Genomic DNA, 17422 nt, shown 5'->3' with positions numbered 1-17422 from the left:
TCAGTTCAGGCCTGGTAGTAATTCATCAAAAGGTTGTACTTTTGTATTTCTACATGTAATATTTTTTTATTTTACTGTCTCTTAATGGGGTTGGAGACTGCAGGTTGTTAACTGTTAACCAAACAATTGGAACTCTACAAGCCTAAAAATTAATGTGCATATATTTATCAGATCATTTCGACTATATTGTTAGTGTGTGTATCCGTGTCTTCACACAGAGGTTTTTTTTGTCTTAACATACTTGCGATTTAAAAAAAAAAAAATTTGTAATTCTGAGGTAGAAAGTAAGTTATGATTTTAAAATGCAGGCACTTTATTCATTTATTTATTTATTTTTAAAGATTTTATTTTTACCTAGTCTCTATACCCACCGTGGGGTTTGAACTCACAACCCCAAGATCGAATGTCTCATGCTCTGCCAGCTTATCAGCCAGGCACTGTCTGCATGCATTTAACTTTACACTGGAATTTTCACTTTTCTCACTCAAATTTCTTAGAAATAGTACTGCTGATCAGAAATCCTTTCTAGGAGTTCATGGGAACAGGAATTAATTACTTTAAAAAAAATTTTTTTTTTTTTTAAAGATTTTATTTATTTATTTGACAGAGAGAAATCACAAGTAAGCAGAGAGGCAGGCAGAGAGAGAGGAGGAAGCAGGCTCCCTGCTGAGCAGAAAGCCCGATGTGGGGCTCGAACCCAGGACCTGGGATCATGACCTGAGCCGAAGGCAGCGGCTTAACCCACTGAGCCACCCAGGCGCCCCCCCCAAAATTTTTTTTTTAACAGCATAAATCATGACATTCAATACAGGTGACTGCCAAAGAAGCCAACACATTCAGGTCTACATTCTGACTTTTGGAATGCAATGAATCACACCACACCAAAGCATGAATTTGGATCAGTGCTCTTATTTACTCTTTTATTGAACTGACTTGTTTTGTAGCTTAAGTTTGCTTTAGACCTTTATTTCTATAGAAATGAAGGGTATATATTTTAAAACCTTGGGTTTGTTTGTTTTTTTAATATAATTATATCCTAAAGATTTAAAGTCTATGAATAATTCTTTGTCTCATGGTTCCTGAAAGTAGATATTCAGATATATACCTGCACCCACATTATCTTTCAGTTTTCTTTCCTTGTTAGCAGTAGGGGCTAGCTTTTGGGTGGAGACATTAACGATTTATAGACTCCTCAGGTTTATATTCTTCTGTGGTCCTTTGGGAAGGAAGTTAAGAATGACAGAAAGCTTTCAGGAGAGCCTCATACCAATTCTACGAAAAGTTTGATTGTTTTTCTAAGGAAAGTATGTTTCAAAGAAATTGTATTACCAGAAATGAATTATATCTGACTCAGTTTCATAACCAGTTTAATAACCTATTTTTTAATTTTCTCTTTTTGGTTTTTCATTTTAATTTCATGATTTTCAAATTCATTCAGTTAGCTTTTACTGAACATCTGTTGTGTGTATATGAAACACTCTGCTAGGCACTATCATCAAAATAATCAGTTGGAAGCCATATTTCCAGCTTTATTATTTGGTAGTATTTCTACTTATATTTGATGTTTAGCATATTTAAAATGGCTTAGGTTTAGGATCCTGAGTTTGACATAGTAACAAGCTGTTTTAGTTGCTCATTTAAGATAGATGATAGATTATGGTAGCTCAGCAACTTTAAAATGCCTGGTTAATTATAACATAGCCATTATATAATTAGTATAGAACTTCGTCCTTTAAGGTATACTATGAGATGAAATGCTTCCAAATAATTTTATTAGACATACATTTTAGGAAAACTCTGAAGATATATATTAGGAACTTGTTGCTATAAATTTGGCCTTGACACTCTTGTCTGTGCAATTTTTGCCTATATGTAACTTCGGTTTGTTCCATTTATTTTAATAAATTTTGGGGGGGCATTTTGGGAAGCCACTTGATTTTGTACCTACCTAGTTATCATAAAAAATTAATCTTACTGCTTTTTTGAACATATATCTTTTTTGGGGACCCATAGATCTTTGGCTTTTTAAATTTCTTTGGCCTTTTATTAACCTTTCTCTTTCTTTTCCTCTACCTGTTTTGCTTCCCTTTCACATACTTTTGTTCTTAGTTATCATTGCACAGCTATACAACATCAAATATTTATTTGATTTCCTTAAAATGTTGATATTTTGTATTATTGAGGAATATATCTTATATAATTGAAGATAATTTATACAAATCTGAAAAATTGGCTTTAAAGTGATTGTTGGAATTAAATGACTCATATAGGTAAAAAGAAAGTGTCCCCAGATAAGATGGTTGAAATGCAGGCAAAAATTGATGAGGAGAGAAAAGCACTTGAAACAAAGCTTGATATGGAAGAAGAAGAAAGAAACAAGGCTAGAGCTGAATTAGAGAAACGGGAGAAAGATCTTCTTAAGGCCCAGTGAGTATTACTTAATTGAGTTGGATTCGTGATTTAAATTTCCGGTATTTTGCATAGGATATATGAGAGAGAATTGAATACTAATTAAAAGCTTGATTTTTGTCTCCAGAATAGCTTTTTTGGATAGAGAGTTTTGTTGTATGTGTTCTATTTCCAAAAATTACATCTGTTTTATTATTTCATCTCTATGTAGGAAGAAAATTATCAGTGAATTTGGATGTTATAGATTAAATCATAAGTTAATTTATACTACCCCTGTGATATAATCTGATAGAGTTGTTACATAATTACATCTCAGTTTTGAAATTTCGCATCCAAATACCTATAAAGTTTTGGGAAATGATATTGGTAGAATAGTGAATAATCGATGGTGGTTCTCATTTTTAATCAACAGACAAGAACATCAGTCTTTGCTAGAGAAATTATCTGCACTGGAGAAGAAGGTAATTGTGGGTGGTGTTGATTTGTTGGCAAAAGCTGAGGAACAAGAGAAACTTCTTGAAGAATCGAATATGGAACTGGAAGAACGGAGGAAAAGAGCAGAGCAACTTCGCAGAGAACTTGAGGAAAAAGAGGTAATGTGACTTTCTGGTTTTAGTTGACACTTTTTCCTTAAGTATTTAACTCCTCTAGTGAAAAGCTTTATATCTATCGTCTTTAAGTATAGTGGACATGCAGTGTTACTCTAGTTTCAGATGTACAACTTCAGATGTAGAATGATTAAACTTCTCTATATGTTATTCTGTGCTCACCACAAGTGTAATTGTCATCTGTTACCATATAATCCTATTACAGTATTATGGACTGTATTCCCTGTGCTGTACCTTTCATTCCCACAACTTATTCTGTACCTCCACTCCCCTTCACTCATTTTCCTTTCTCCCCCCAGGCCCAGGCATCAGTTTTTTTTCTATAGTGCTGGGTCTGTTTCTGCTTTTTGTTTGTCTCTTTGTTCATTTGTTTGGTTTTTTAGATTGTACATATAAGTGAAATCATATGGTATTTGTCTTGTATCTATAATCTTAGTAAAATTTTAAAGCAGATCTGTGAATTGTTTTGAAAAATATTAGTTGCCCAAGATTTTTATCATTTGTTAAAGAATTTTTTTTTTTAAGATTTTTATTTATTTATTTATTTGACAGAGATCATAAGTAGGCAGAGTGGCAGGCAGAGAGAGAGGAAGGGAAGCAGGCTCCCTGCCGAGCAGAGATCCCAATGCGGGCTCGATCCCAGGACCCTGGGATCATGACCTGAGCCGAAGGCAGAGGCCTTAACCCACTGAGCCACCCAGGCGCCCCTCATTTGTTAAATAATTAAATTTTCAATTTAATGAAGAAAATTCTGAAGTCTGGGTTTTTTTGTTGTAGCAAGAACGCTTGGATATTGAAGAAAAATATACCAGCTTGCAAGAGGAAGCACAGGGAAAAACCAAGAAATTAAAGAAAGTTTGGACTATGCTGATGGCTGCCAAATCAGAGGTTGGTTTCCTAGAAATTACCTATAAATGTAGCTCTGAATTAAAAAAAACTTTTTTCTTTGAGTAAGTATGATTAAAAATCTTTAAGAGATCTTAACGTATGCTTACAATCTTAAAGAAAAAAACATTTTTATAGCTAAAATTTTAGCTATTAAGCTATAGTGTCTATTTCCAACCTTAAAAACACGGGAATAGACAGTAATGGGTAGTGTCATTCTGTCCATTGTTTGTGAAGGAACTGAGTAAGCTCTTACAGGGTTTCTTAGGCCAGTGCCTATATCAGTTGGAACTGTCTTATATTTAGAATCTTGTTTGCCCTTAATATTTCATTGGTTTTCTGGTAGATGGCTGATCTCCAACAGGAGCATCAGAGGGAAATTGAAGGCTTACTGGAGAATATTCGACAACTTAGCCGGGAGCTCCGACTTCAGATGCTTATTATTGATAACTTCATACCTCAAGATTATCAGGTAAGAGGGAAGTTCTCTGTTTTAGATATTACATCACTGGCTGGGGTGAAGAAATAAGGAATGTAAATTCTAATTTAATTGATGATAAGTATTTACATTTCAGTTGTTGATAGTAAAATTTTCTTGAACTAATGCCATCACATTTCTGCTGTTAATACATAATTCTCTGAGTATATAAGTAAGAATTTCTCAGCCCTTTGGAAGAACCTAGATTTATGTAATTGCATTCAGAATCAAGGTATAGGTCCTATTTTTACATTCAATATAATTAATCCTATAAATAGAATAAACAAAACTCCTTTGCTAATTTTTCTCCCTGCTTATGGATACCAAGTGTGTGTGTGTGCGTCTATGTAGTGTGGTGTATATGATAAAATAAACATGACATAAAATTTACCTCCCTTACCTCCCCGGCCCAGCCCCCTAAAATTTGCCTTTTTAAACTATTTTTAAGAATACGGTTCAGGGGTACCTGGGTGGCTCAGTCAGTTAAGCGTCTGACTCTTGATTTCAGCTCAGGTCATGATCTCAGAGTTGTGAGATTGAGCCCTCCGTCCGGCTCTATGCTCAGCGGGGAGTGTGCTTGATATTCTCTTTCTCCCTCTGCCCTTCCCTCCTCTGTCTTTCTCTATCTCCCTCTCTCTCTCCAAAATAAATAAATCTTGAAAGAGAAAAAAAATAGAATACAGTTCAGTGACATTAAGTATATTCAGTGTTTTGCGATCATTACTGCCATCCATCTCCAGGTGGATGCTGATTCTTAATTCTAGTATAATTTTAAAATCTCAGCCTTTCTTTTTCTTTACTCAAAATTTCCATTTTTCTAGTACATTTTAGTAAACCTTAACATACTGATTTTTCAAAAAATTGAGACTCTATATAGCTTAAAGATTTTTTTCTGAAAATAAGCCTTAATATTTTTTTCCTCTGGATCTCAGGTCCACAGAATTAATTATTGGTTAATGGTGCATTCTCCTTATTGGTCTTTGAGTGACCTGGTTTTATTTAGTTCGTTAGTTTTTGTCTGTATGTTTGTTTTGGTTATTTTGTAGTGAACTTGTCATGAATAACAAAAGCAAATACCATGACAGTGTCCTACTTCTAACCAAATGGTTTCCCTCTTCTGTCTTCCATCCCTTTGCCTCTTCCAACTCAAGGTAACCATCATCCTGAATCCCATGTTCTTCATGTTCTTTCCTTGCTTTTTGTGTAAGAACATAGTTTACTAGCATTTACATGTATTCTTTCAAAGTCTGTACTTTTAAATGTATAAAAAAAGTTATAATGCCATATATAATGTTTTAAGGCATCTTTTTTAACTTAATATATTAATATTTTAGTTTTGTGAATATTTTCCAGTATTTTAATTGTTATTAAATATTAAAAGTAGACCATCTTTGACTCTTAAAAGGAAATGATTGAAAACTACGTCCATTGGAATGAAGACATAGGGGAATGGCAGCTAGTGAGTATTACCTTCTTCCTTTCATGAAATCCTTACGGACTGTTGCCTATGGACTGGATCTGTGCCGGTTACAGGGGCAGAAAGATGGTTCCAAGAATGAATCACATGAGACTCCACAGGAGTGGATAAGATGTTTTCTTAATTAACTATATTGTAACACACAAATTTTTCAGGGGAAATGGTATAGTTTAGGGCTTCATAGGACTGTATGACCTGTAAATCCCGTTCTTTTCCAGCCTTCAAATTTTGAGCACATTTTATGACCGTAACATCAGTATATCTCAAAATAATTTGCCTTATATATAGTGTTAACTGCTAATTAAGACATTTTTCCTTCCTCCCCTTTTTCTTCTTTTTTGAGAAATGTGTTGCCTACACAGGAAATAACATGAGAAAACAGACTCCAGCTCCTGATAAAAAAGAGAAAGATGTAAGAATGCTTTTTTTTTGTTTAAATATAACTACAGTTCCTTTATTAGGAATGTGGGTCACTAAATTGTGTTATCAATATGATATAAATTAATCAGCTCTGCTGAAAAATAGGCAGATCTCCTGGGAAGAGAAGCCCCAGAAGGGTGATAGAAGACGTTTCTGCTCCCCTCAGTCACGAGGGCAGGCTTATGCTTTGTATGACACAAGGGGCATAGCAGCTTCAGAGCAACTCTTCACCACCTCTCCAGGCTGTGGGGGGAATAGTTAGAGACCAGAATGGGTCTGTACTTCTCCAAGCTAGTCCTTGACTTGAATCAGTAAGAGCAGCAGCTATAGGGAAAACAGCAGCAGTTTCCTACAAAGGAATTTATAGTGTGTCGGGGTTTCTTCTTTACCACCCCTTGGTGAATACATTTGAGACAAATGACATTAGCAGAAGATATCCTTAGACATTTCTTTGGTCTTTTGTTCTGCAGGTTTTTTCTAGGAGTTTGTTCGATATTTTACATCTTCCTGCCACGTCTGGTTTTAATCAGTCCTATAAGAGTGTTTTGTGTTTGTTCCTTTACTTAGCCCTTTGAAGTGGACCTTTCCCATGTGTATCTTGCCTACACAGAGGAGAGCCTCCGTCAGTCCTTGATGAAATTAGAGAGGCCACGTACTTCGAAGGGGAAAGCAAGGCCAAAGACAGGGCGAAGGTAAGGATGGCCTTTCAGCACTAGGAAATAGAGGCAGCGGGATATTCAAAGTAGCACATTTAGAGGAAATTTAGTTACGAACTTTGAAGGGGAAAGCAAGGCCAAAGACAGGGCGAAGGTAAGGATGGCCTTTCAGCACTAGGAAATAGAGGCAGCAGGATATTCAAAGTAGCACATTTAGAGGAAATTTAGTTAATGTAATATTTTAGCTCTATTTGCTACATTTTAGATGTATTTAAATAAATATTAGAGTCCTTATGTAGTTATGATTTGAGTAAGTAAAAACTAAAGAATTAAGTCTTCCAACTCCTTTAGCCCTCCTCAGTAGTAGTTTATTTTTAATTTTCTTTGTTATATCCAAATATATTAGAAGTCATCTATTATCTTAATCCCGTAATTCTTTTTTTTTTTTTTTAATATTTTTATTTATTTATTTGACAGACAGAGAACACAAGTAGGCAGAGAGGCAGGCAGAGAGAGAGGAGGAAGCAGGCTCCCCGCTGAGCAGAGAGCCCGATGCGGGACTCGATCCCAGGACCCTGGGATCAAGACCTGAGCCAAAGGCAGAGGCTTTAATCCACTGAGCCACCCAGGCGCCCCTTTATCCCGTAATTCTTAATAGTAATTCTTCCAGTGAGATGCTGATTGATTTGCCTGGTCGACTCCCAAGGTCTTGTACTTGCTGTCTTGCTTTTCTATCAGAAACATTGCCCCAAGAACCTTGACCTTCTCGGTCATCAGTTAAAGAAAATTTCTCTGCCCATCTTTCCCTGTCCTTTGAGTGCCAGTTTTGACTGTTGAGTAGTCTCTATGTATTATAACAAGCCTAGGGAAATCAGGGCTGGAGCTTATTTCTTCTCTCCCTTCCCTATATCAGGTACTATTATGCTTATTTAAACTGATTGTAATAGTTGGGTCTCCTGAAATGATAGGAAACAATAAGCTTATTTATCCCCCTGCCTTTGAGTATAGAAACTTCTGAGTTACATGTAAGATGAAGTTGTATGGTTTTAATACTTTTGTGTTATATCATATCATAGGTATAACCTAACATTTATAAATTTGGTATAGTCAAACTCAGGAGGAATCAGCATTTTAAAAGTGTACAAGGTTTTACCTTTTTTAGCATTTAGGTGCCAGTTGTTAAAAACTTTTCATATGTCAGTGGAAGCCAGGTGTGTAATATTTAGTGAATGAAGAAATCAGAGAAACAGAAATCCCATTAGGTCTTTTTATTTCCTCCATTTTTTATAAAGATATTTTTCTATTAACTCTGTGGTTAACAAGAAAAATTACAGTGCAAGGGTGATGATAAGCGGTAAGGCGGTTGGCCTTGGCATAGGAGAGAAATAGGCAGTGGCTGGGACTGGGGCAAAGTGGAGAGTGGTCTGTCTGAAGTAAGTGGCTACTACCCTGTTCCTAGTTAGTTTGGGGAATAAAGGGCCTGTTGTTTCTGGATCTTCTTGTTTCAAAGGAGGAGCCAGAAATCCAGATTATTTACATATTTCATAGTTTTTAGTCACTCTTTTTTTTAACCACAAGGACCTAAAACAAACAATTTGATAAGCATTCAGAATGCTCACTTAAAAATATTTATTTTGTGGTTTTACATAAAAAAATTCACCTACATTAATGAGCCACATTTATTCTCTGCATACCAGAATTAGCCTTCTGTATTACGAAAACAATAGATCGCCGTAAACATAGGTAAATATACATAACATAAGGCTTATTGGTATTGCATTACTTTACCTGATAATGTTCAATGGGATATCCTCATTAGAAAAGCACAGTTCAGTGTGCCAAGCAAAACTCCAGTGAACACAGAACATTCATGTGCACATCATCTGTAAGGTGTTACTTCAGATGATTTCTGTCTCTTTTTTTCACTGAATGAATCTGTACCTTCAGCGTGCCGCATAACAGATAATCAAGGGATTTGGGTCTGACAAGCATGCAGCCCACTTGGCTTGGCCTGTCTAGTCCAGTTTTAGAAGTTTTCATCCACTCAATCCCTTACATGCTGGTTGAGAGTGTGAAGTGCCGTGCTCCTGCTCCTACTTTAGGCTACTTCCCCTGGCCTAAAAAGGTGGGCTTTAATTGATCTCTTAACATAGTCAGACATGGCAAACTTTGGCCTGTTTTTAGACCTTATGGCCACCCTGTATTACCTGCTACCTAATGTAAAGTGTTTGCATTCAGTCTTTTAGGAAGGCATTCATGTTTTCTTTTTCTCTCCTCCAAACAGAAAGCGTTCTGCAAAGCCTGAAACTGTAATTGACTCTTTACTTCAGTAAATGTTACAGACTTAAAGTCACAATAAAAATTAGTGATAGTCTTATGCCTGGACAAAATCTTAAAACCCTGAAGACTATTCTGTAATTTCAAATAATGGAAGCTGTAAGTCATGGAGTAAGACTGGAACTAATGAATTGCCTAGTAAGTCTTAGTATACATATTAATGTCATATTAAAATTGTACAACTGGTAATTCTTCAAATTGTCATATTGTGCTCCAGTTTGTACTGTGCCGGCAAGTTGGGGGAGGAGCTCATACTACAGAGAGTTGCAGTTTAAATATATACATAAATCTGCTAGTGATTTATTCAACTGCTGTAATAGGTAACTAGATAGTCAAAATAGAAGAAAAACGTAAGCCCTGTTTTGCATACAGAAAGTAGCAGATCTCATTGTCCTGTGTTGTGCTGTCATATATGAATGTGTGGGCTACATATCTAAGACATTATTTGATCCTAATACCCGCCTGGCCTGTTCAAAAATGTTCTAATTTTTATACTAATATCCATTTTGTTTTAAGTATAAGATAACTCCTCTTACTGATCTTTAGAAAATTTTATAATTCAGCAGTCACTCTTTAGAAGTATACATGTTTAAAATACAAAAGCTGGAAATATGTTTCTTCTGGACCTCTTGACCTTTTTTGCCTCTTCATGTCAAATGCACCTTTTTTGTTCTGGTTTTATGTTTTCTTGAAGCATTGAATTTGTATGTAGATAGGAGTCAGAATTGCAGAAAATTAAGCTAATATTGGTCACTGATCTTTGCCCATATGTGTATATTTTCTAAAATTCACTTTGAAGTGTGACTAATGGATGCTTGCTTTCTTGTGTCTGAGTTTTAAATTGTGTTGGAAATTGCTTTGTATCTCCCAACTGAGAAAGGTCTCCATTTTTCACAAAATGCAACCAAAGCAGAAAATATATATGTCTTTTAATTCTTTGGCTTTAAAACAATTTGTTTTGTTTTTATTCCTATTTTATAAAAAAGAAAATATTTTTCCCTGAATTTCTTTTATTGACAACTCCCAGTTAGAGTATATTCCTCTAAAAATAAGAAATTTTATTTTATAGTAAATAAGTTGTAATAGAATTGTTCTTGTGTTAGCTGCTTACAAAATGTTAAATTTTTTGTAAGTTTAGCTACTCTTAAACCACTTAATATTATATCTTTTATGGGTTTTAAAATTATGTAATCAGCCCTGAAGTCCATTGGTTGCAAGTTTGAGACTTCAAGTAAGTATTTACTAAGTGAACAGTATTTTAGTAAGTTTGGTTAAATTTTGGTTTGTAGTCACAAAGCTGTGTACAGAGTGCGGGTGAGCAAAGGTGGCGTACTTGTGAGGTGGTGGTAAAAATATGTCACTAAATTTAAAGTGCATCCCAAAGGTGGTGTACTAAATGTCCTGCGTATAGTGAATATTTTCTAGGTAGTAAGAATTGCATTTAACTGGATATTTTCTAGGTAGTAAGAATTGCATTTAACTGGCAGCATTTTCTTTGTAATGTGTAAGATAGAAGTTTATGACTTCCTTGGGACATTGTTTAAGTACTGTGAAAACTAGAGGTAAATTTGTGTCTTGTAAAACTTTGTGTGCACAGAGTATCTTGGCAATTGTAGATGCACATTGAACTATTAGTAATTGCTCTAAAGAAATCTTAATTTTGCCAGTAGAAAAAACAGATGCCAACTTCTTTTTAAAAGTCTTTATTTCTAGCCTTTAACCATCCAGTTAATAGGAAAGGAATGACTTTGTTTTTATTTGAGTTGACATCGTGTTAAATTAGTTTCAGGTGGGCAACATAGTGATTCACCTGCTCTGTTATGCTGTGCTCACCACAAGCGTAACTCCCATCTGTCACCACACAGCGCTCTTAAAATATATTTGATTGTATTTCCTTTGCTGTGGGATAGGGGTAACTTTTGCTTTAAGCTTATTTAAAACATAGGACATTCAAGCCAGTATGTTAGATTTATTTTTCTGTACCACTTCTGCTGCAGTAACAAAAAGAAACCTGTAAAAAGTCAAAGCCTTGAGGAATTTACAAAACAGGCCGCTTTATTTATTTACTTTTTAAACATTTACATTAGAACTGATTATACCTGATGTATTTTACATATTCATTTTATGAAATACCAAAACAAGATATTCAAGTCAGGCTTGAATATCCATATGAAAACGTGGGATACTGACTTTAGAGCTATTTGTTTAGCTTTAATCATAGCAATTCTGTTTCTTCATGTGTGCTGTGTCTCTGTCCATAAAATGAAATATTTTGTAACTTCAGTGTTAATTTAACGAAAGGATATGAAGATAAAGAAACCTCATTATTTGAAATAAATAGGCAAATTTTAAATGAGTGTCACATATAAATAGGTTGTTGAGTGCGTATTTTCTCTTTAATTTAAAAAAGTAAGTTTATTTATTAAAAGGAGCCTTGGTAGAATGTGAATTGTGACATGTTCTTTAATAAACCCTGTTTTAAAACCTCAATTATATATACTAATAATTAGAATATCAAAATATAGTAGTACCCCCCATTCTTATTTAGATTCTTCTAAAATAAAAGCTTAATCAAGGTATGGGGGTGGGGCTTGCATCTTGTGTTTATCTGGCAAGTAGAGTCCATTTGCCAAGGTAGGTCTTCTTTTTTCTGGAAAAAGGGGACCTTTTTTGCAGCAAGAAATTTAAGATTACCTTGGGGGAGGGAGGCAGTGCTGCTTTATCTGTAACATGTTTTTAAAAGTTATGATTATGGATTTTGGGTTGTTGTTTTCAGTCTTTTAAAAATATCTTTCCCTTTAGCTCTTATATTAAGGGAAATCCCTCTCTTTCTTACAGAGCTGTGAATTAAGGAATGGGTAGAGTTTACACTTAAGCACGCTAGTGTCTGCCCAGTTCTTAGTGTATACATTTGTTTTTCTTTTTAGTGATTCTTTGTTCTTAAAATGCTACTAGAAAACATAGATCTTCCTAGTGCCTTTCAACTTATACTGTAGTTTGATTTAAATCATTAATAACTTCAGTAGGATTACTATAATACTGTATACTGGCCAAACTTGTAAATCTTATAATGAGTTCGTTGCATTAATTTCAAAAGCCACAGCTTCATTGTATTTTATGTATAAATTGTATTTGTTCAAGTTGTATATATTGATATTGTATGTATACATGCAGCATGGTTAAGTTAGAAATAAAAATCTTTACCTAATACCTGTAGTGGTGGTCTGCTTCTTTCCTGAACTGTCTTGTGTTTATGTCCATCCTGCTATTAGTAGGTATGGTCTTTGTGCTTGGTATCTGAATTTTGTATAGCTGAGAGATCCCTATGTCATTTTATACCCCAAGCATTTCATGTTGTGAGTCTTGAAACAGAAATCATTATGAAACACAAACCTGGGAGAAAGGTTTTAAACTGTGCTTCTTCTGGGGCACCTGGGTGGGTCAGTTGGTTAAATGTCAGCCTTCAACTCAGGTCAGGATCCCAGGGTCCTGGGCTCCCTGCTCAGTGGGGAGTCTGCTTCTTCCTCTCCCTCTGCTCTCCATTTGTGCTTGCAGTCTCTCTCTCTCTCTCTCTCTCTCTAGTGTTCTCTCAAACAAATAAAATCTTTTTTAAAAAAGTAAAATGTGCTTCTAATTTACAGCATTTATTTTTGGGGTGCCTGAGTAGCTCATTCATTTAAGCGTCCCACTCTTGATTTTCGCTCATGTCATGATCTCAAGGTCATGTGATGGAGCCCTGTGTTGGGCTCTCTGCTGGGCATAGAGCTTGCTTAAAATTCTCTTTCCTTCTCCTTCTGCCCCCCCACCCACACTGCATTCTTTCTCTCTTAAAAAACAACAACAACTTATTTTACCAAAAATATTTTTATCCAAATCTTGTTATCCTTTTCACTTAGTATTTGAGAACAGAAACTTAAAGAGGCGTGTATATAAAATATATCTGACTAAAAGGTAAAAGGAGACATTTCTTAGTGCTAAGATACCGTGATCTCTTTCAGAAATTTTGAATGAGCTTAATCTGCAAAACAAAACATTGCTTGAATTGTTAATTATGTATTCTTGTAACAGATGTTTATTAATTAGCAGGCTCCATCCTGGGTGGCCTTAAGAGAGTCACGGCAGACACTGAGAAGTTTTGATTCGTCAGCAAGTCTCAGAGGACTTAAATGTGCTTTTTGCATAGGAGACTCCTCTGGCCCTTTTGGGGCTTGCTCTCTTCCTCTTCCCAACTGCTAACTTAGGTCACACTCCTACAGTGTGTGGAACATGAAAACGAGATGAAAGGCCTGCCATGGCCTAAGCAAGAGAATAAATAGTGCCGCCTTCGCATCCTCTGCCCATCCTCCCCAGCCGAGTTTTGGAGCTCCGACACTTTCACCAAGCCGTACCACTAAGGTGCGCCCGCAGGAAACCCGTGTGGTCAGGATGCTGCTGAGGACACTGTCTCCCAGGGAAGACCCTGGAGAAATCTCTCTTAAAAAATCAAGTACAAGAACAAAACAAAGCAAAAAAGTTAGCCGAGGACCAGCCTAGGGGACCACAGTTAGCCAGGGCTTGCCAGAACTGTCCTGAAGCCACAGCCTAAACTTAAAGTGTGTTGGAGGAGCCTCTAAACACATTTGTTACAACAGTAGCTGAATGTCTCACACTTAGGCTGTTTCATTTGCAAAGCAAATCAGGTCTTCAGTCCTCCTTCAGAAGTTGAACAAATGTGTGGGAAAATGATTATGAAGAGGCTACTTCAAAAAGAACCTGTTTCCTCTCAGCATTTATCTTGGGCTTCCTGTGACCCAATCTTCAAGTTACTTTTATCAACGTTATCAGAACATCACTTTGTCTTACCCAAACACGTTTATGGCTCTGACTAAAGAATATGACAGATCACACATTCTTCCACACCTGCTCCCCTCCCCCACTCCTTTTCAGAGGGCTGGGGAAATTTTAGTTTTTAATCAAAGGCTTTATTTCTCCAGTGGTACAAAGGAATTTAACTGGGACTTTACAACTGCATAAAATACTTCTCGGAGTTGATGCTAATCTTAGTGAGAGGATATTGCCCAACCCAACCTAAAAGTACCAGAGTCATTACAGAAATATTATGTTGGCCTTGATTTCTACTCCATCACGAATTGTGCCACTCCGTCACTGGAGTCTTCTGTGTTCACTGTGTGCCTACGCGGTACTAGGTGCCCACACGGTACTGGGTAGAAGGTTTCTGCAATGCTCACAGCCTCCCTCAGGAGGGAGAAGTGACCCTGGAAATGAGAATGCCAACGCAGCACATTGAGGGCTGTTGTTCAGGTGTGGGAATGGTGAGCTGCCAGACCCAGTGTTCTTCCCAAGCAGCTAAGATGGTATCTTGCACATATCTACCTGACCACAAGGTCAGAAGAGGCTTCTTCCCAGGGGAAGTGCTTTTGGAGATGTTGCAACAAATTGGGTAAAGCATGCTGGGCAGCAGGAGTAACATGAATTTGGCTTGCTGAGGGCATAGGTAGGATGTTGGACATAGGGCAGAAGGCCATCGGGACAGATGAGCTTGAAAAGGAAAGTGATAGGCCAGGACCCTACTGTGAAAGAGTTTTCCGTAGGGAATGGAAAGCCACAGAGGGATTTGAAGTGGGTCCCTCACATCATTTGTGTTGTAGAGAAATAGCTTGTGGAAAGGCTGTGAAGGAATAGCTAGATGGAGGCTGGGACAATGGTGATGTGCATACCTGGGCCCTGGAGGCTCGCTTGGTCCTGAGCCAGAGGAGCCCAGTGCCGTCTTCTCAGCTGGCTCCCTCGCTATCTTTACTCAGGTTGCCTAGCAGGTACCCAGATATGCCTCCAGCCCACAAAACATCATGTGTTAGGTTTAGCACTGGCCAGTAAGAAATAGGGAACAGAGGGTTAAGTGCCTAAAGTGCAGCTAGGAGAAGCTAACTGGAAGGCTGGATGAGAAGCACTGCACTGTGGAGAGCTGAGGAGAAAATGAGTATTGGGGCAAACCCAGTTAAGAAAATGCTGGGCATGATCGCGAACTAGGGTTTAGTTCTCCACCTGGAAGCGGAATTCCAGCTGGAGCTGATGAATTGAACTCAGGAATCCACTCCAGGAGCAGAGAAGATATGTGCCTTGCTCTCCATGGAAGCTGGTAGGAACTGAGGGTCTCGCCTTGTGTGCTGTTAGGCTGGAGGTACTGTGCTATGTGAGAAAGGTGCTCACTGCCCTCTGCCCTGAAGTTCCCCATTCTCAGATGATTTGGGCACCCTGAGAGGCTCACCAAGATAACATGTGGGGGAGGGTCACTGGCGTGGACCAACCAGGAGCAACAAGAGTCGTACCCCCCCCCATGCATTCCCAACTGTGGTCCAAGAATGTTCAATAAAAGACATTCAACCATAGATTTGAGTGAAACATGTTTTCTTCGTTCATTTATTCAGTAAGTGCTTTTTTAGCTACTAATGCCAGAGATATATTCATCGGCAAAAGGTGTAGATGGCTGATGGCAGGGAGGGAGTGGTTCAGACGTTGTTGTGTGTCACTAGGCCAGGCAGAGACATGTCTATCCCCTTCCCCCTGAAACATTGGCTGCTGCCCAGCTTCCTAAATGAATGTGCTTAAATGACGATTGTCTCAGTTTTCACTTAATCCCCGTTTCTTTACTTATTCTTTTTATGTGTGTCTTCGGTTCATGTACTCTCGCTCTCTGGGTGCGCTCAGGGGCTTATTATTGGGTGTTTCCATACAGAGCCCAGAACCACCCGTCCGGAAGTAAATAGAACTGTTAGTTGCATCGTAACCATCGAAACTAAGCTTATGACAGACCTGCCTGGAGCCCGCCTGTCCTTCCGATGGCCCTTTGTAAATCTTCCTTCCCAACAATCTTTCCTCTTACCATCCTGGCCTAGTACACAAATATAACCCACAACTCATATCCTGTGGCAGACTACAGCTCACATTAGCCATTGTATGCAAATGAGTATCAATCAAAGAAGAAAGGAAACTAAAGTACTCAGCTTGGCCTTAGAAGGCTCCATGACTCTTAGTTACTTGCTGCCCTTGGCATGCTGGTATTTTATGTGGGCAGGGTGAAACTGGCTGTGGTCAGGGTGAGAATTTAAGCTTTTGATTTGTTCCCTTATTTTGAAAGGGTTAAAAAGATGTTACATGTTTTGGTATAATTTTAGTACTAGTATTAATTTTTGTCACATACGTGTAAGCGAGGATGAAACGCGAGCGCTCATTCACTGTTACTAGATCCATATTCTTGCAGAGAGCATGGCTTCAAAAGGCAAGTTTCAACAACTTGCCACTGTCTGTGTTTACCCTCTTTTTTTTTTTTTTAAAGATTTTATTTATTTGACAGAGATCACAAGTAGAGAGGCAGGCGGGCGGGGGAGCAGACTCCCTGCAAAGCAGGGAGCCTGATGTGGGGCTCGATCCCAGGACCCTGAGATCATGACCTGAGCCGAAGGCAGAGGCTTAACCCACTGAGCCACCCAGGCGCCCCTTGTGTTTACCCTCTTAATTAAAAAAAATAACAGCTTTATTAAGTTATGTACTATAAGTATACTCATATACTATCAGATTCATCTTTCTCAAGTATACAACTCTGGATTTTCATATATCCACAGAGTTACACAGCTGTCACCACTATCTATGATGAGAACATTTTCCTCTCCCAAAAGAAGCCCTGTGTCCATTAGGAGTCGCTCCCTATTCCTCCATCCCCCCCAAGCCCCTGGCAACCAGTATTCTACTTTTTACCTCTATTGTTTTTTCTCCAAATTTTTATTTAAATTCCAGTTAACATATAGTGTAATATTGGTTCCAGACATACAGTTTAGTGATTCATCACTTAAAATGTGCAGTTCTCATCACAACAACTGCCTTCCTTTTTTTTTTTTTTTAAATTTATTTGACAGAGATCACAAGTAGGCAGAGAGGCAGGCAGAGAGAGAGGAGGAAGCAGGCTCCCCACTGAGCAGAGAGTCCGATGTGGGGCTTGATCCCAAGACCCTGAGATCATGACCTGAGCCGAAGGCAGACACTTAACCCTCTGAGCCACCCAGGCGCCCCAACAGGTGCCTTCCTTAATGCCCATCACCCATCTGGTCCACTCCCCACTCCCAGCCCCTCCATCAACCCTCAGGTTGTTCTCTGTAGT

At 37.8% G+C, this 17422-nt stretch overlaps 1 protein-coding gene across 5 annotated transcripts in view; it reads left to right on the top strand.

The window, feature by feature from the left end:
* KIF3A (kinesin family member 3A) overlaps nucleotides 1-12478 on the top strand; it is a 53881-nt gene extending 41403 nt beyond the window's left edge. For 2 of the 5 annotated variants that reach the window (XR_007127501.1, XR_007127500.1), the window contains 9 exons: nucleotides 2271-2427; nucleotides 2822-3002; nucleotides 3795-3905; nucleotides 4249-4374; nucleotides 5786-5839; nucleotides 6201-6269; nucleotides 6845-6969; nucleotides 9218-10695; nucleotides 10731-12478. Coding sequence is in view for 3 of the 5 variants with exons in the window: in XM_047730446.1 (XP_047586402.1) it covers nucleotides 2271-2427; nucleotides 2822-3002; nucleotides 3795-3905; nucleotides 4249-4374; nucleotides 5786-5839; nucleotides 6201-6269; nucleotides 6845-6969; nucleotides 7592-7694 (926 nt within the window). In the remaining 2 variants the exon portion in view is untranslated. The other 3 variants (XM_047730446.1, XM_047730445.1, XM_047730443.1) reach the window with 2 other exon arrangements.
* Nucleotides 12479-17422: the final 4944 nt, after the last annotated feature.

Source organism: Lutra lutra, chromosome 5 (genome assembly GCF_902655055.1).
Source record: "Lutra lutra chromosome 5, mLutLut1.2, whole genome shotgun sequence".
Classification (NCBI taxonomy): domain Eukaryota; kingdom Metazoa; phylum Chordata; class Mammalia; order Carnivora; family Mustelidae; genus Lutra; species Lutra lutra.
This window is presented reverse-complemented; position numbering and strand designations above follow the sequence as displayed.